Source organism: Petaurus breviceps, unplaced genomic scaffold (genome assembly GCF_028583685.1).
Source record: "Petaurus breviceps papuanus isolate PSGF00001 unplaced genomic scaffold, PetGlider_PUasm1.0 91133, whole genome shotgun sequence".
Taxonomy (NCBI): domain Eukaryota; kingdom Metazoa; phylum Chordata; class Mammalia; order Diprotodontia; family Petauridae; genus Petaurus; species Petaurus breviceps.
This window is the reverse complement of record NW_027187419.1, coordinates 68,951,551-68,968,965: the sequence shown is the minus strand read 5'-3', so window position 1 is coordinate 68,968,965 and position 17,415 is coordinate 68,951,551. Positions and strand designations below refer to the sequence as shown.

General features: G+C 37.6%; 1 protein-coding gene and 1 pseudogene across 4 annotated transcripts in view; one reads left to right on the top strand and one right to left on the bottom strand.

The window, feature by feature from the left end:
* LOC138155417 (biogenesis of lysosome-related organelles complex 1 subunit 2 pseudogene) overlaps positions 1-17,415 on the bottom strand; it is a 964,561-nt pseudogene that overhangs the window by 1,732 nt on the left and 945,414 nt on the right.
* Positions 1-17,415, top strand: part of STARD13 (StAR related lipid transfer domain containing 13) — a 750,493-nt gene that overhangs the window by 227,733 nt on the left and 505,345 nt on the right. For all 4 annotated transcript variants that reach the window (XM_069080650.1, XM_069080653.1, XM_069080652.1 and 1 more), the window contains one exon: positions 13,987-14,130. In XM_069080650.1, coding sequence (XP_068936751.1) covers positions 13,987-14,130 — 144 coding nt within the window. The remainder of the gene's footprint in view (positions 1-13,986; positions 14,131-17,415) is intronic.

The following is a 17,415-nucleotide window of genomic DNA, read 5'->3' as shown; positions in this document are numbered from 1 at the left end:
TTTAAAAAGAATAAGAAAAAATCAACAAAACTGATCAATACATCAAAAATATTGGTGTTGCATGCAGTATTCTACACCCATAGACCTCCATCATTGTGGAGTAGAGAAAGTGATAATTATTGTAAATACACAGTAACACTTTTAGTAAGTAAATAGTAAACACTAAATAATCCCTTAAATATTTCTTAAATAATTTCCCTACACCAGGAATATGGTAAGGCAATTGGCTTTCAAGGGATACCATTTTAGGTAATGATCTCAAATTTAGTACATAACCTTGTAAGGTCTGCACAAATGGAAAAAGTAAACATAAACACAAAACTCTCTTGAAAGTTTACTTTCTCCTGACCTGCTTCATTGCCACCCTAAGGAAACCTCCCTAGGACCCCTTCCTCATTGGTGACTCCTTCCCTGGGACCTTTGTTTTAGGAAGGACTCCAGTCATACTTCACTTCCCTCTTGACTTTCTCTAGACTCCACCTTTTTCCTCACCTGCCTCAGGTAGCCTTCTTCCCTCCTTTTCAATACCTTCATATGGAGAAGCAGGACCTCCCCACTGCTCCAGCTTCCACCTTCCCCAATCCATGTAAAAAGGGGACTCTTAACAAACTTTGGAGCTGCAGAACCCACAAAATGACACAGAGAAATTAACCTCCCGCTGAGGACAGCCTGGCTGGAATCGTCCAGCACGGTGCTCTGGGAGCCGAGCACAGTGCTCTGGGAGCCGAGCACAGCCCTTGGCCAGAGAGACTGCAGATCAGCAGCAGCTGTGGCTGTTTCTAGATTTATCAACACATAGATGTGAAGGACAAAGTGAGAGGTCAGTGCAGTCTGGACTTTGGGACCCGGTAAGTAGGAGTGCGTGGCTTTTGCCTCTGGGGCAAGAAGCCACTAAGACGCTGGCACAGCCAACCAGCACCATGTGGCAGCTTCAGCTCCTGGCCTGCAGAATGTAGGGGGACCAAGCACCAGTCTGAGGGGTAATCGCTCTTGCTTTAACCTGCTTGGATCTGGATTGGAGTCTAGGGTGGAGGTCCTGGGGTGTGTGTCCAGCTTGCCAGAGCATGTGGAGACCTCAGAGAGGGCACCCATCTAATACCTCCAGCAGCTGAGAAAACCCCAGCATTTGGGATAAAAGATCCCCTGTCTGGTGGCAGAGTCCTACTGTGGCAAAAAGCCCAGGGGTCAAGTGACTGAGGGGCGACATGACCAGGCAAAGGAAACAAAGCAGACAGAAGATTCCAACATTAGACTCCTATTTTGGGGACAAAAAAGGAGCAAAGCATGGAATAGGAGGAAGACAGTGAAGTCAGAATTCCTGCACCAAAAGCTTCAAAGGAAAATTCAATCTGGTTACAGGCCATAGAGGACCTTAAGAAGAAGATAAGAGAAGTGGAGGAAAAATTGGGAAAAGAAATGAGAACAATGCAAGAAAATTATGAAATGAGAGTCAACAGCCTGACTGAGGAAAATTACAACTTAAAAAATAGACTAACTCAAATGGCAAAAGAGGCTCAAAAACACAATGAGGAGAAGAATGCTTTAAAAAGCCAAATTTGCCAGATGGAAAAAGAATCTCAAAAGCTCACTGAGGAGAATCATTGCTTCAGAATTAGATTGGAGCAAATGGAAGCTAATGACATTATAAGAAATCAAGATGCTGTTAAACAGATCCAAACAAATGAAAGAATAGAAGGCAATATGAAATATCTCATGGGAAAAACCACTTACCTGCAAAATAGATCCAGGAGAGATAATTTAAAAATTATTGGACTACCTGAAAACTATGATCAAAGTAAGAAGCTAGAAATCATCCTCCAGGAAGTTCTCAAAGAAAACTGCCCTGATGTTTTAGAACCAGAGGGCAAAATAGAGGTTGAAAGAATCCACCAATCACCTCCTGAAAAAATCCCAAAAAGAAAGCTCCTAGGAATATTATAGCCAGGTTCCGGAATTCCCAGATTAAGGAGAGAATATTACAAGCAGCCAGGAAGAAACAATTTGAATATTGTGGAAAAACAATCGGGATAACCCAGGATCTGGCAGCTTCTACACTGAGGGATTGAAGGGTTTGGAAAATGATATTCCGGTCAAAGGAGCTGGGATTAAAACCAAGAGTCACCTACGCAGCAAAACTGAGTATCAGGTTTCAGGGGAAAATTTGGTCATTCAGTGGAATAGAGGACTTTCAAGCATTCTTGCTGAAAAAACCAGAGTTGAATAGAGAATTTGACATTCAGATACAAGAAGCAAGAGAAGCATGAGAAGGTAAACAGGGAAAAGAAATCATAAGGAACTTATCAAAGTTGAACTATTAACATTCCTACATGGAAAAACAATAATTATAACTTATGAAACTTTTCTCAGTAGTTGAAGGGAATAGAAATATATATGTCTATATATGAGGGTATATGGGCATATGAATTCATATATGAATATACATATACATACATATGAATGTGTGTATATATGTTTACAGGATACATAGATAGAGGGCACAGGACTAATTTAACAGTAAGGGATGATACTTAAAAGGTGAAATTAAGAGGTGATAGAGGAATATAATGAGAGGAGATGGGGAGAGACAGAATGGGGTAAACTATCATATAGAAGAGGCAAGAGAAAATGGTTACAATGGAGGAGAAGAATAGGAAGGCAAAAGGGAATGGGTCAACCTTATTCCCATTGAATTTGGCTTGAGGAGGGAATGAAAGACACACTAAATAGGGTATCTCACCCTCCAGGAGAGTAGGGGGGGAAGGGGATGAGAGGGGGAGATGATAGAAGGGAGGGCAGGCTGGGGGGGAGGGAAGTTGGAAGCACCCACTTTTGAAAAGGGATGGGATCAAAGTAGAGAAAGAACAAGTGGGAGGTGGGATAGGAGGGAGGGAAATATAGTCAGTCTTTTACAATATATCTACTATGTTATTGTTTTGCATTAGCCACACATGTACATCCTATACTGAACTGCTTATCTTCCCAGCAAGGGTAGATGACAAGGGAAGAAGGGAATGAATCTGGAATTCAACATTTTAAAATCAAATACTCAAATATATACTATTTTCATGTAATTGGGAAATAAGATATACAGGCACTGGGGCATAGAGATCCACTGGAAAAGTCGAAAGGGGTATGGGAGAAAATATGGGAGAGAGCAGATTGGAGGAGGGGATATCCTGTGGGACTGCTATTTTGGGGTGGTGGGTAGGGGAAAAACGGGGAGAAAATTTGTAATTCAAAATCTGGCAGAAATGAATGATGTAAATCAGAAGTTAATAAAGCATTTGAAAAATTAAAAAAATACCTTTATATGTATATTATCTTTATATCAGAAGGTAAGTTCTTTGGGGATATTGTCTTGCTTGTATTTATATTTCCATTGCTTTGTACAGTGCCTGGCACATTTCTTGTTGATTCTTTTCAGTTGCTACCAACTCTGTGACCCCATTTGGAGTTTTGTTTTGTTTTTTTGGCAAAGATACTAGAATGGTTTGCCATTTCCTTCTCCAGCTCATTTTTACAGATGAGAAACTAGGCAAACAGGGCTAAGTGACTTGCCCAGGGTCACACAGCTAGTAAGTATCTGAGGTCAGATTTGAATTCAGGAAGAGGTCTTCTTGACTTCAAGGCCCAGCATTCTATCTACTGCACCACCTAGCTTTCTTTAAACCTAAAGTATTACAGTATTCCTCCTTGAAAATAATAGCATGTATTGAATTCATTTTTGGAAAAAAAATAAGATGTCAAACCAAGGGTAGGTTTCCCATAACCCCAAAGTATTTATGACTCAAAAAAATCACCAAGCTTTCTAATTGCAGAGCATGATGTGATCTGGCTGCAGTGGTAACTCTGACCTCTGGGTGTTCTCTAAGCACTTACTGCTTTCTGCAGCATTCCAACAGATTTAAGTATAGATGTCTGGCAGCCATCTCCCCTACTGCAATGCACTCCCAGGCACATCATTGAAACAAATGTGCCTTTGACTGTACTGAATACGATTATTGTTGAAAAATAAGAAGCTGTAAACCAGTGTGCAAAATTCCTTTTATCCCCAAGGCACAAATAATCATATTGAAGGCCTGGAATGTATTTACTTGGGCTTTATCAGATAAAAGAACAGCTACATGTATATTTCACATATTTAAATTAGTTCAATTCAAACAAGCTACAGTGTTTAATGTCCAAAGATGAAGTTTGCATACTCATGGGGGAAAAACACCCTAACTACAGACTTTTTTTAGATTTTTTTCTCAGTAGATGCACCATTGATGTTGCCCATTCAATGTAAGTAAGCCAGTTTATATATATTTTTTAACTATTCCAGTCAATTGACAGATTTTCCCAACTCATCATCTGTTTCCTGAACTTAAAAAAAAATTATTGACAAATACTTAAAACATTCTGTGATTTGAAATTTAATAATTAATTATTTTTCTTCAATTAATGATTGAAATTCCTTTTACCTCCCTGGAACAAATCCCAATGCACAAAAATCTCCTTTTGTTGAGTTTTAATATCAAAACCTTATAATCTAATGTTAATTTAACATAGTGCTTCTAAAAATCTATAAACATTGTCAAATGAGGATATGGGGCCAAATCTGCAATTAGTTAAGGTTGGTTTATTAAGATGACCCATTAAGCTGTCTGTCATAATAATACAAAAGCTCATTTTCTTTATCAATTTTCTTCATCAGCTATTGAATGCAGTTTCAAAAACATTAGATTAGAAAAGCTTTTCAAGTAATAAAGATAATTAGGGGTATTTTCAAATTTTACCTTCTTACAGCTTTGTGTATAAATTGCATATGAAATCTCACAAATCAGTGGGACTGGAGGTAATCTTGTGGTTTCTTGGTGGTAAGTAGAGTGCTAGACTTAGAGTTGGGAACATCTGAATTTGAATCTACTTCAGAATGCTAGCTGAGTACTATGGATGAGTCATCTAATATCTCTGGTCCTCTCTTTTCTCTTTTATTATGTGGAGGCAATAATACCAGTTATTGGCTTTTTTATTGGTTAACTTACTGAATAATAGTAGAAAAATGAAATATTTATAAAATTATAATGCCTTACATTCAGTTTAAGACATTCTTGGCTTATGATGTAACCCTTATAATTTTTTTTTAAATCTCATTTCTTATATTTGTAGGGAGGTATACACAGGAGAAGCCTGATAAGGCCCTCCTAAATTCCTCTGAGTCTCTTAAATATGTTGATAAAATTCCTTGACAAAGTGTGAATTACCCTGATTCTGGGTTCTTCTCTGGCAACTAGGTGTCTCAGTGGATGAAGTACTGAAATTGGAGTCAGGTTCAAATCCTGTCTCATATACTTATTAGCTATGTGACCCTAATTAAGTAACTTAACCTCTCAGCCTCAATTTCTTCATCTGTCATAAGACCTCAATTTCTTCATCTGTCATAAGAGCACCTACCTCAGAGTTAAGAGGATCAAGTGAGATGATATATGTAGAGTATTTTATAAGCCTTAAAACACTATATAAATGGTATTTTGGATTGTGAGTATTATCATCATCTTGCCCCTTTAACATTGCATTAAGGATGAACATTGATGCAGTCCAGACATCTGGACTATAATCTTGAACTGAACCAATAAAAGGGAGAATATGAACAGACAGAGACAGAGCCAAAATAGACTAGGAAAAGAGAGGAGCTATACAGAAACTTGGCACTCAGTTCCCCCAAGGGAAGTGTGCAGATCCATTTAGCTTCTATAGGACACCACATGGCCCCTCCAGAAAACTATTTGCACCAGGGAACTAGGTATATATGGAGCCATGTGATCCTCAAGAGAGAAGGAAACCATGCAGCCTAAGAGGTGGCAGCAGGCAAAGAAAGGTGAGCTAAGAGGATTTCTTAGGCCTAGCCAGCTGCTGCAAGATAGGACTAGTAACAATGGAATGGCAGTGATAGACTAGTGGAAGAGTTTCTGGACCAGTCAGGAGATAGAGCCAAAGAACATAAGGGAGAGATGTGAGGAAATCTAATTAGACTTTGCCCTTCATTGGCATGATGAGTTATATGAATTCTGAACATCTGGGGTATAGCAGGTGGGGAAGAATCAATTTTCCTTTTATACAAGGGAGCAGTTCTAATCCTAGGGTAATACTATAATCTGAAGGACTATATAGGCCTTGGGGAAAGGCAAGAAGTTAACTGAGAAGAGAAAAAAGAGCTCTCTTTATTGTTTATAGGCCTAGGCAACTTTTTTTTAAATCTTTTTTTCAGGTTAAGTAAAGTTTGTTCTACATTCAATTTCTTGTTAGCCCAAAGTACTTGCATGAAAACTTAGGGCCCTTTACCTTTTTTGTAGAGATCAACATACAAGCCAAATTCTGATTTTTTTTTTCCTGGGGAAATGCTGGGTAGGGACAGGAACCAAAAAAACTAAGTCTATGAATCTGTAAGAACCTTCCAGAATTAACTTTGGTCTAATTAAACCAAGAAATTTTCAGCCATGGCTCATGTATAAACCTGTAGCATGCCACTGGTAAGAGATCTTACTACTCCCACCACTGGACACTCATAGCACAGAAATCAGAGGGATAGCTATAAACATTGATCCCAAAGCACTTTAAGGAACTCCTACTATATGTGCTAAGCTATGGAGATACAAAGGAAAGTAAAAGTTTTGCTCTCAGGAGTTCACAGTCTAATGAGTCTTGAAAAACTACCAGGTCAATGGGGGAGGGGGATGTGACCCTCTTTCTGGGTTTCCCCCAACCCTCACCTTGCTACTCTCTGCCATAGGAGAAACTGCTTTTTGAAAAGTGATCCAGAAGCTGGACTCCCAAAGCAGTTAGCATGTCCTTACAGGAATGCCTGTCTGACAGGGAGAGAGAGAGAAACACTTTATTATGCACTGTCAGAGACTATAATAAGTACTAGGGATGTAAATACAAGAATTTAACATTCTCTGCTTTCAAAGAGCTTACATTCTAATGGGGGGGGGGGGAGGAGCTACAGGTAGGAGTGTTGAAAATTAAGAGAGAAGAGTACTCACGGTGGAAGGGTAACCAAAGTCGGCCAGAGAGAAGATAGAGTCTAGGTGAAAGAGAAGTGGAATGTAGCTGGGGTCCTTCCTAAAAAACAGTTTCTTCATCCATTTCAGCTAATGGCTCAAAGTACTTTACTCCTCACACCTATTTACACATTTGATTGTTAATAATTGATTCAATAGAGGTGTCTAGTTGTTCATACCTAATCTAAATGTTTAGTTCTCATCTAATAAAGCTATCAGGACTTAGAGAATCTTGTTAGTTACCTTAATTGGGGTTGAAAGTGTGAAACATCTTTCTTACTAAAGTTTAAAATAAGAATGAAAGGATAATGAGGATACAAACAAGATTAGTAATCAGTCAAGTGGAATAAGGAGGGTAAAACTTTCCGAATATAATTTCTGTATATTTGAACTGGATGTTATTCTTCCAATAGTTAAAAGTTAATGATAGCACAGATATTATAATCACCAGGAGGCACTACTGACCAACTATCTAAACTTAGTCAGTAATGAGTCAAGAAGTTATCAATCCCATGTTCATTCCAGTGGTTATGTGCTTAACCCAGAACCAGAGGACACTGGAGTCACACCCAGCTCTCTATGCCTATCATAAAGCTGACTACCTCTCTCCCTTTGATTCACCCTTTTTGTGACTGATAGTGTTGATTTTGCTAGTCTAGGGGTTTAAGTGTCTATAAAGATTCTGGCTCAGGACTCACATGTCAGAAAAAAAATCCATCCCTTTGTCTTCTCTGCTTCATTTTAATGGAACTTCACCACACAAGTTAGGCATACCTGTGCATAGTTCTTTAATCATAAAGAAAAAAAGGGGAAGACAACACAGTACTCGATGTAGTGGAAAGAGCATTGGATTTTGAGTCCAAAAAATCTGGTTTTAAATCCCAGTTCTACCACTACTTGCATGTGTGACTGTGGGCAAGACATTTATTTCCCCTGTCTCGGCCTTAGTTTCCTCATCTGAAAATGAGGAGATTGAACTGAATCACCTCTAAAGTCACTTTGAACTCTAAATTTATAATTCTGTGATCCTACTAACCACTACAAGAACTGGGCACTGATAACTCCTCCAATACCACACAGTCCCAAATCTTTTTACTCTAGGCAAACCAAACCCAAGACCTCAAAGACAACAGGAGCTCATATTCAACTCTCCCATTTTTTGTACAAGCAAACCAAAAAACAGGTAGTTCAAAGAAACACAGTCCAGGTGATCACCTAAAAGGAAGTATACCACCCCTATGCCATAACCCCTCACCACAGGAAGAAAAGTACTTGTATGGCCTGAAATTCTCAGCTGGATCCTATCCTGAGATGTTCCCCAGTTGTTTTCCTCATTTGCTGCTCCAGTATTGGCAGGGAACTTGAATTCCATCACAATCCTCCCTCCTCCCCGCCCCCCCACCTGCATCTAAGCTTTGCTTACTGATTGGGCTACATAGTGAAATGAAAATTTCTTTAATTGGGTTCCATCCTGCATCATTTCACCTGCATTGCCATTTGCTATCAATTCAAACTCCCTTCACTTTTTCCATCATTTTGCATAATTGTCAAAAAAAACTCGACAAAGCTTTTTAGTTGGGCCTGTCCTGAGGCAAAGGCCAACAAGCTAGGTCTCTCTTCCTTTTTTCCTCTCAGCTTTCCTATTCTTGTTAAAGGGAAGAGGTAGAGCAGAGCAAGGAGGTTTGTATAATTGTATAATATTGTATAATGCACAAATATGTGGTACTTTATGATTTATAAAATCTTTATGTACATCATATCACTTGATGCTCAAAATAATCTTGTAAAGAAAGTAGTATGAATGTAATTCCTTATTATGAGGGTACTCTCCCAAACTCACAGAATAGGTTCCCAAGATTAAGATATCTCGGGTTTATAGTATTCTCTGGGCCTGCATCCATTAAAACCATTGTTCACAAGCCCCCATTGATGCATTTACCTTTAATAACCAGAAGAGAAAATTAGTTCAAAGCAGAAATATTTCATGAGATGATGTATACAATAAACTTTTTATACATTTTTACATCTTAAAAAAAATTTTAAATGTGCAGTATGTCTTTTTTTGGCTACAATCACTTGTTTTACATGATTTGTCATTGAGACACCTACTCTTTATTCATCCTGAAGCTACATATCACATTGCATATTAAACATTTTTTGATGAATAATCCCTTTTTCTAAGACTAACCTTTATTATATCTTATGGGTTTTTAATGTGGTTCAAATCAGGTGCGTTCTCTAGATCATGTTCATCTTTATCTCTTGCATAAATTTCTTAACATTGCAAGACTTGTGATATAAGAGATTGTGTTGTATTGAATTTAATTCCCACTATAAGATCCCCAAGATTTTGAGTTCCAAATTGTCTCCCTATCTCTCCCCTCTCCCACTCCAAGATGGTATGCATTCTGATTACCCCTTCCCCCAATCTTCCCTCCCTTCTATCACCCCTCTTCCTTTCTGTTATCCCCTTCCCTTCTATTTTCCTGTAGGGCAAGATAGATTTCTATACCCCATTGACTGTGTATCTTATTTCCCAGTTGAATGTAAAAACATTTTTTAACATTCATTTTTAAAACTTTGAGTTCAGCATTCTCTCCCTTTCTCCCTCCCCACCCACCCTCATTGAAAAGGCAGGCAATTCAATATAGTTTATACATATGTAGTCAAGCAAAACATTTCCATAATGGTCATGTTGTGAAAGACTAACTATATTTTCCTCCATCCTATCCCACCCTCCATTTATTCTATTCTCGCCTTTGACCCTGTCCTTCTTCAAAAGTGTCTGCTTCTGATTACCCCCTCCCCCCATTTGCCTTTCCTTCTGTCCTCTCCTCTCTTATCCTCTTCCCTCCTACTTCCCTGTAAGGTAAGATAGGTTTCCATATCCAATTGAGTGTGTATGTTATTCCTTTCTTAAGCCAAATTCTATGAGAGTAAAATTCATTCATTCCCTCTCACCTCCACCTTCTTCCCCTCCACTGTAAAAACTTTTTCTTGCCTCTTTTATGTGAGATACTTACACCATTCTACCTCTCTTTCTCCTTCTCCCAGTACATTCCTTTCTCACTCCTTATTTTATTTTTTGTATATCACTCCTTCATATTCAACTTACCTTGTACTCTCTGTCTATATACACACACACACATATGCATACACATATGTGTGTATGTGGTATGTATCCCCTCTAGTGATCCTAATACTGAGAAAGGTCTCATAAGTTATCTTTCCTTGTAGGAATGTAAACAGTTCAACTTTAATAAGTCCTTTATGATTTCTCTTTCTTGTTTACCTTTCCATGCTTCTCTTGAGTCTTGTATTTGAAAGCCAAATTTTTTATTTAGCTCTGGTCTTTTCATCAAGAATGTTTGAATTTGGGGCGGCCAGGTAAGAGCAAGTAAGCTCTTACAGCAAGTAAGAGCACCGGCTCCAGTGTTGAGAAGACCTGGAGATCGAATCCCGGGCTCAGACACTTAGCACCCACCCAGAAACACCTGGCCGTGTAACCTTGAGCAAGTTACTTAACCCCAATTGCTTAAAAAAAAAAAGAATGTTTGAATTTGGGATGGCTAGGTGGCACAATGAGTGAGCACTGGCTCTGGAGTCAGGAGGACCTGAGTTCAAAATCTGGCCTCAGACAGGGGCGCCTTGATAATTTCTTGAAAGATGATGTCTAGACTCTTGTTTTATTATGGCTTTCAAATAGTCCAATAATTTTTGAATTATCTCTCCTGGATCTATTTCTAGGCCAGTTGTTTGTCCAGTGAGATATTTCACGTCTTCCTTTTTTTCATTCTTTTGATTTTGTATTATGATTTCTTATACAATCATTAGTTTCCATTTGCTCCATTCTTATTTTTAAGAAATTATATTCTTCAATGAGTTTTTGGATCTCCTTAGCAAGCTGCTGACTTGTTTTTCATAATTTTCTTCCATCATTCTTATTTCTCTTCCCAATTTTTCCTCTACTTCTTTTCCTCGATTTTCAAAATCTTTTTTGAGCTCTTCCATGGCCTGTGACAAATTCATATTTTTCTTGGAGACTTTGGATATAGGGGCTTTGACTTTGCTGTCTTCTTCTGATTGTATATTTTGATCTTCCTTGTTGCCAAAATAAGATTCTATAGTCTGATTATTTTTCCTGCTTTTTACTCATTTTCCTAGCTAATCACTTGACTTTTAACTCTTTGTTAAGGTAGGACTCTGTTTCTGGTGTGAAGGGTGTACTATCTGAAGCTTCAGGGGTTTTGTGCAGTTGTTTTCAAAGATACTTCTAGGGACCTGTAAATTTTCAGTTCTTCCAAGGTGGTATGATCAAAGGAAAGGTGTTTACTCCTCTGGTTTGTGCTCTGGTCTATGAGTGACCACAAGCACTTTTTACTGCCTTGGAACTGTGAGGAGGATTCCCTTTCCACTGCTGCCACAAACTCTGCCACACCAGCTCTCCTCACCCCAGGACTGCCACCCAAGACAAGGAACACAGATCCAGGCACAGGCAAAGCAAGAAAATGCTGCTCAGTGCCAGCAAAAAGATCCCTGCAATCCCCTCTGATCAGCTGCTAGATTTCTGCCTGCCCCCCGCCCCCCTCACCATCTGAAGGCCAAGAGCTCTGGAAACAGTTGCTGCCACTGCCTGGAGCTGGGGCTGAACCATGCTGTTATCTCACCCAGCGCCAACAGACCTTTCCTACTGACCTTTTAAGTTGTCTTTGGCATTTGTGGGTTGAGAAGTCTAGAAACCACCACAGCTGCCAGTGATTCAGTCCCCTGAGGCCTGGTAGGCCTGAGGTTTGCTAGGATCCCATCTGTGCTAGTGCAGCCCATGCTGGAATGTACTCCTCTCTCAGACTGGTGCAACAGACCTTTCCTGTTGACCTTCCAGGTGGTCTTGGGCTGGAAATTTGTTTTGCTCTGTCATTTTGCGGGTTCTGCTGCTCTAGAATTTTTTCAGAGTAATTTTTTATAAGTATTTGGAGGGATTTGGGGGGAGAGCTCATTCAGGTCCTGCTTTTAGTCTGTCATCTTGGCTTGCCCCCAAACCTATCTCTTAATGTCTTAGAATAATTATACTGCAATTGATCACTTACTTGTGACCTTAATATTTCACTTGCTAAATTTATCTCCCCAAACAGATCACAAACTTCTTAGAGATAATGTGATCTAGTAGAGATGATTGTGGATCTGGAATCAGGAGAATCTGGATTCATATCCCATCCCTGGCACTTATGTGTGACTATAGGCAAATCACTTCACTTCTCTTAAGGTGTCACTTTCCTCATCCATAAGAATGGAAATAATGACAGCCATAGTACCAATATTACAGAACTTCTGTGAGGTTCAAATGAGAGAATGTATGTAAAGTACTTTGAAAATCTTTAAGTGCTGTGTAAAACCAGCTATGATTATCATTATTATAGTTATATTGATGGTGGTGGTGGTGATGTTATAACCAGATGTTCAAAACCAATTTGCATAAGACTTTCCTTACTGGTAGAGATTAATTACTCAATAGTGCAAGTCTGCTTAAGGGGCAAAGTTAAAAGAGGAGAGATGTTGATATTTTGGCTTCCAGATTCAAGGAAGAAAACACATTGCCCCAAATTCTCTTCAGAGAGAAAATCCTGAAGGGAAAGAAACTTTGGAAAGAATCATGTCTCTGATTTCATAGTCTCTACCTCCTTTCAGGTTCCTCTCCCTAAAGAGAATATGGAACAATACTGCAGGCAGAAACTTTATTTTATGTCTCACTTTGGATCCTCTATAGTGCCTTGCTTATTATGAGACACATAGTAGTAGACAGTCAGTAAATAATGAAAGATTAATTAACCCCTCCCAAACCCATCATGTGCACATTATTCACTGGTAATATTCGATTTCTAAATACTAACCCTAAGAATAAGTACAGTGTTTACCATTTGTTCCCCAGAATTAAAAATGCCATGTGAAATACCACCCAAAATAAATGTGAAGAGATGCTTTCAAAAACTATCCAAAATACTGTCAACTCAGAGAGTTGGAAGAGAGCATCTTTGCTTTTCTAGCTATGTCTTTCTTTTCTTCATTTTGTTTTATGTGGTGATTTATATTAATATATTTAAGGTCATATTTTCTGGGCTACCAGAATTGGTATAGCTGAGGCCTATTTGTGTGTACACACATCTGACAACTGAATACATACTTGTCCACTTTGCAAATGCAAATTAAGGTCTTGTGCATGTAAAAGCCATGGACACTTTGAAATGTCAACTATTCGTTATGTAAAATGATATATTTAGCTTTCTCAGATGTCATGATTTTGAAGTTGTAAGACACAACCAAAACCATTCACGGAAATAACTCTCACATGAAACTTTGGAATGCTCTGGAGTGTATAACATATGTTTAGTGAAGGAGAATTTAGCTGACTAAAACTTATACATATTTTTAAGGAAGAGATGATAATATAAATAGCTTCATAAGATGTGGGACCTGGATCCTGTATTTCTTGCTTTGGCAGAATTTATGCTGACTTTCATAGGGGTTACATGCCCATGAAGTAAGAAAGCATAGAGTGAAGCCAAACTGTATCTTTATTAGGATGAGAAGATGGCTTTTGGCAAATATAGACAGAGAAGAGGGACAATTTTGAAACCAGGCCTCATACAATATTCATCTTAGCCATTGCTTTTTGTGGAAAATCAATATTGTTATAATAATGCATCCACAGATATTCTGGAACTAGGAATAAATCATAAGTTCATATTTTGACCCAAGATAATCAACCAATTTCTTAGTTTAAAAAAAAATAGAGAAGTGTTAGTTGAAGAAATGAAGATCTTGGGTTTTTTTTATTCAATAGTGTTCTTTCTCCCTCCTCCAGAAATGCATTTGAAACAAACTTCAACTTTATAATAGTTAATATTTTTAGATTTCATGTATTCTCTCTGATTTTCCTTGCTTCTAGACACAACCCAAGGGCTCAGAGTGGTCAGACTCTATGGCCTGTGTCATGAAGAAATTAGATCAGCTAAATTTAGATATTGAAGAAGCTCTCAGTACTGGTTCTTCCCCTTCTCATACTCCTTCTTTCAAGAGGCGAAAACAGCAGGTAAGACTACTTTGGTTTTATTAAATATGGTCTGTTCAATTCAATTCAACAAAGATAAATTAAATATTGTATATAAGGCATTACACCAAATAGTGTTAGAACTACAAAAATAGAAAACAACATAGTCCCTGACCTCAAGAAACTTACAGTCTAATAATTATTGCATGGTAAATGCAATTCACCCCACAAAGAAACTGATTTGGGTTAGGATGTCAGATAATCTGTACTTCTTGGGTTACATAGTTCAATTTTGTAATGGGAGATTTGGTGAATGAGAAAACTTCTTAGACAGACCAAGTGGCAATTAAAATAATGTCTTTCTTTGGGAGACATAACAAAATAGGTAAAATATTTGCAGTACTTTGAAGAACTAGGATTCAGAAAGCTTTTTTTCCCCAAAGTTGAATGAAATAACCTCCAAATATTTTATTAAATATGTTTAAAAATCTCACAGTTCAATTTTTTTTACTGAAATGCTATATATACTGCTTTACAAAGAAGGGAATTAAGGCAAAGGAAATTCCAAGTCTTAAAACCAGAACAAATTTTTAATTTAATTTAACTTAATTTAATTTAATTCATGAAACCTTTGGACAAACCCAGTGGTATGTAATTTACACCTAGGGTTGTGAAAATTCAACAGGGTACAGAAAGGTTTTGGCAACATTTTTCCATTAAGGCCATTAGATGAAGATTTTATAATATGACACAAAAGCAGACTTTTGTTAAGCACCTACTTTGTGTAGAATAGCATACCAGATGTGGAGAGGTTCAAGATACAATCAAAGGTTAGATCAGATACAGTTTCTGTCCTTGAGGAGCAGTTCCAATCAGTCTAGTAGAGGTATGAAACAAACACAAAGGGCTGACTCAAGTGTAATAAATGTGAAAATAGAAAAAAGGGGATGAGTTTGAGAGATATCATGGAGACTGAATCAATACAACCTTATAATTTGTTTAATATGAGAGGAGAGGGAGCAAAAGAAGTCAAAGATTCAGTTTGACAATTCAATATCCAACACTCCATTTCCCAACTTCAGCCATTTTCACTGGTTGTCCCCCATGCCTGGAATGTTCTCCCTCCTTATCTCCTGACTTCTTCGATTTCTTTAAGTCTCAGCTAAGGTCCCACCTTCTGTAAGAAATCTTTCCTGGTCCTCCTTAAGTTTAGTGCTTTCCCTCTATTGATTATCCATTGATTTATCCTGTATAAATCTTTGTACATGGTTGTTTTACGTTTTCTCCCCCATTAGACTATGAGCTCCCTGAGAGCTATGACTGTTTCCCCCACCTTTCTTTGTATATCCAGAGCTTAGCAAAGTGTCTGGCTGGCCATATAATAGTTGCTTTATTAAATGCTTGTAGACTTGACTTGAATTTACTAAGCTCTTACTACGTACAAAGCATTGTGCTATAATCTCAGAATTACAAAAATGAAAAGTGACAACATGAACAAAAATTGTGAACTCAAGGTAGAAAAGGTTTACAGAGTCTAATTATTCTTTACAACATAAATAATGTGGAAATATGTTTAAATCATTGTATATATATGCCATCTTGAGGAAGATGAGGCAGAGGGAGAGAAAATTTAGAATTCAAAATCTTATAGAAGTGAATGTTGAAAACTGAAAACAAATAAAATTATATAAAAAAAAAGGTTTACAGAGATAGGTGACATAAAATTTGGACCTGTTGAGTTTTATATTTAGGACTATAGGCAATTGAAAATATGGATATAAAGCACAGAAGTCAATTGAGAAGATATATTTGGGAGTCATCTACACAGAGATGGTAATTGATCTCCTTGGATTGAATGAAATTGCCAAGGGAAAATGTATATAGAGAAAAGAATGACAAAGACAAATATAAAATGAGATAGAGAACATATTTTTTATGGGGATGGTGTATTCTTGGAGTTAAGAAACCTGGGTTCATATCCTGCCTCTGATACTTATTAGTTGTGTGACTCAGGTCTCACAGTTTAGCCTAAGTCTCACTTTTCTCCTCTTTTCAATGGACATACTTGCATGTCCTGCCACACAGATAGGAAAGGGCTTTGTAAACTTAAAAAAAAAATGTATACAAATGTTGATAATATCATACTTTTATATATTTTCATAAAACAAAATGGTACTCAATCATAGACATGAGAGTTGGAAAGGACCTCAGCAGCTGTATAGTTCAACCCACACCAATATATATTACAAGTGGTAATACAGCTTCTGCTTAAAGTCCTCTATACATGAGAATCCCACCACCTCTTGAGACAACCCCATTCCATTTTGGAGCAATGATAATTGTTAGGAAGTTTTTCCTGACATGGGTGGCACAATCAATAGAGTGTTAGGCCTAGAATTAGGAAGACCTGAATTCAAATCCAAACTCAGACACTTACTAGGGCCATACAAAACAAGTTGAATCTTTCCTTAACATGGAATTCTTTAAAATGCTTACACGCAGTTATCATGTAACCCCTGGGTCTCCTCTTCTCCAGGTTAAACATTCCCAGTTCTTTCTAGCCACTCTATATGGCATGGACTCGGCCCTCAAAGATGTTGACATCCTTGTTGCACTTTTCTGGACACTTTCCATATAATCAGAGTCCTTCCTAAAGTATGATGTTCCAAAATGAAAATGATATTACATATGAGGCCTAAAGAAGGCAGAATATATTAGAACTATCATTTCTGTATTCCTAGAAAGTATATCTCTTTTAGTGCAACTCGAAATCCCATTTTTTTGGCTGCCACATCATACTGCTGACTAATAGTAAGCTTACATTCCACTAAAACACCAGATATTTTTCAGAATAACCACCGTCTAATCATGCCTCCCCCATTTTATCTTGTGAAGTTGATTTTTTTAATACTCAAGTGCAAGACTTTTCATTTATTTCTGTCAAATTCCATCTTAATAGATTCATTCTACAGTTGTAGACTTTTAATATCTTTTTGGATCCAGGTTCTATTATTGTTCATTGTTTTAGCTGACCCTTCCAGCTTTTTTCTCCTTTTCCTTCCAATAAAACTTTTTTAAAAATATCTTTTTATTGTCCTTAGTTTCCCTTGCCAACGTCAGCTCATTTTGAGCTTTAGCACTCCTGATACTATTTTACATGACCATGTTATGATCTTATTATATTAATCCTCTTCTATCTTCTATCTTCCTTTTGAAAACCTAAGTTGATTGATAAGTTTCCACATTTATCTTCAGGGGGGAAATTCAATTTTTCCTTTTCTTTGGAATTATTTCCCTTCATGTCTTTAGAATTTCATTCTTAAGCAT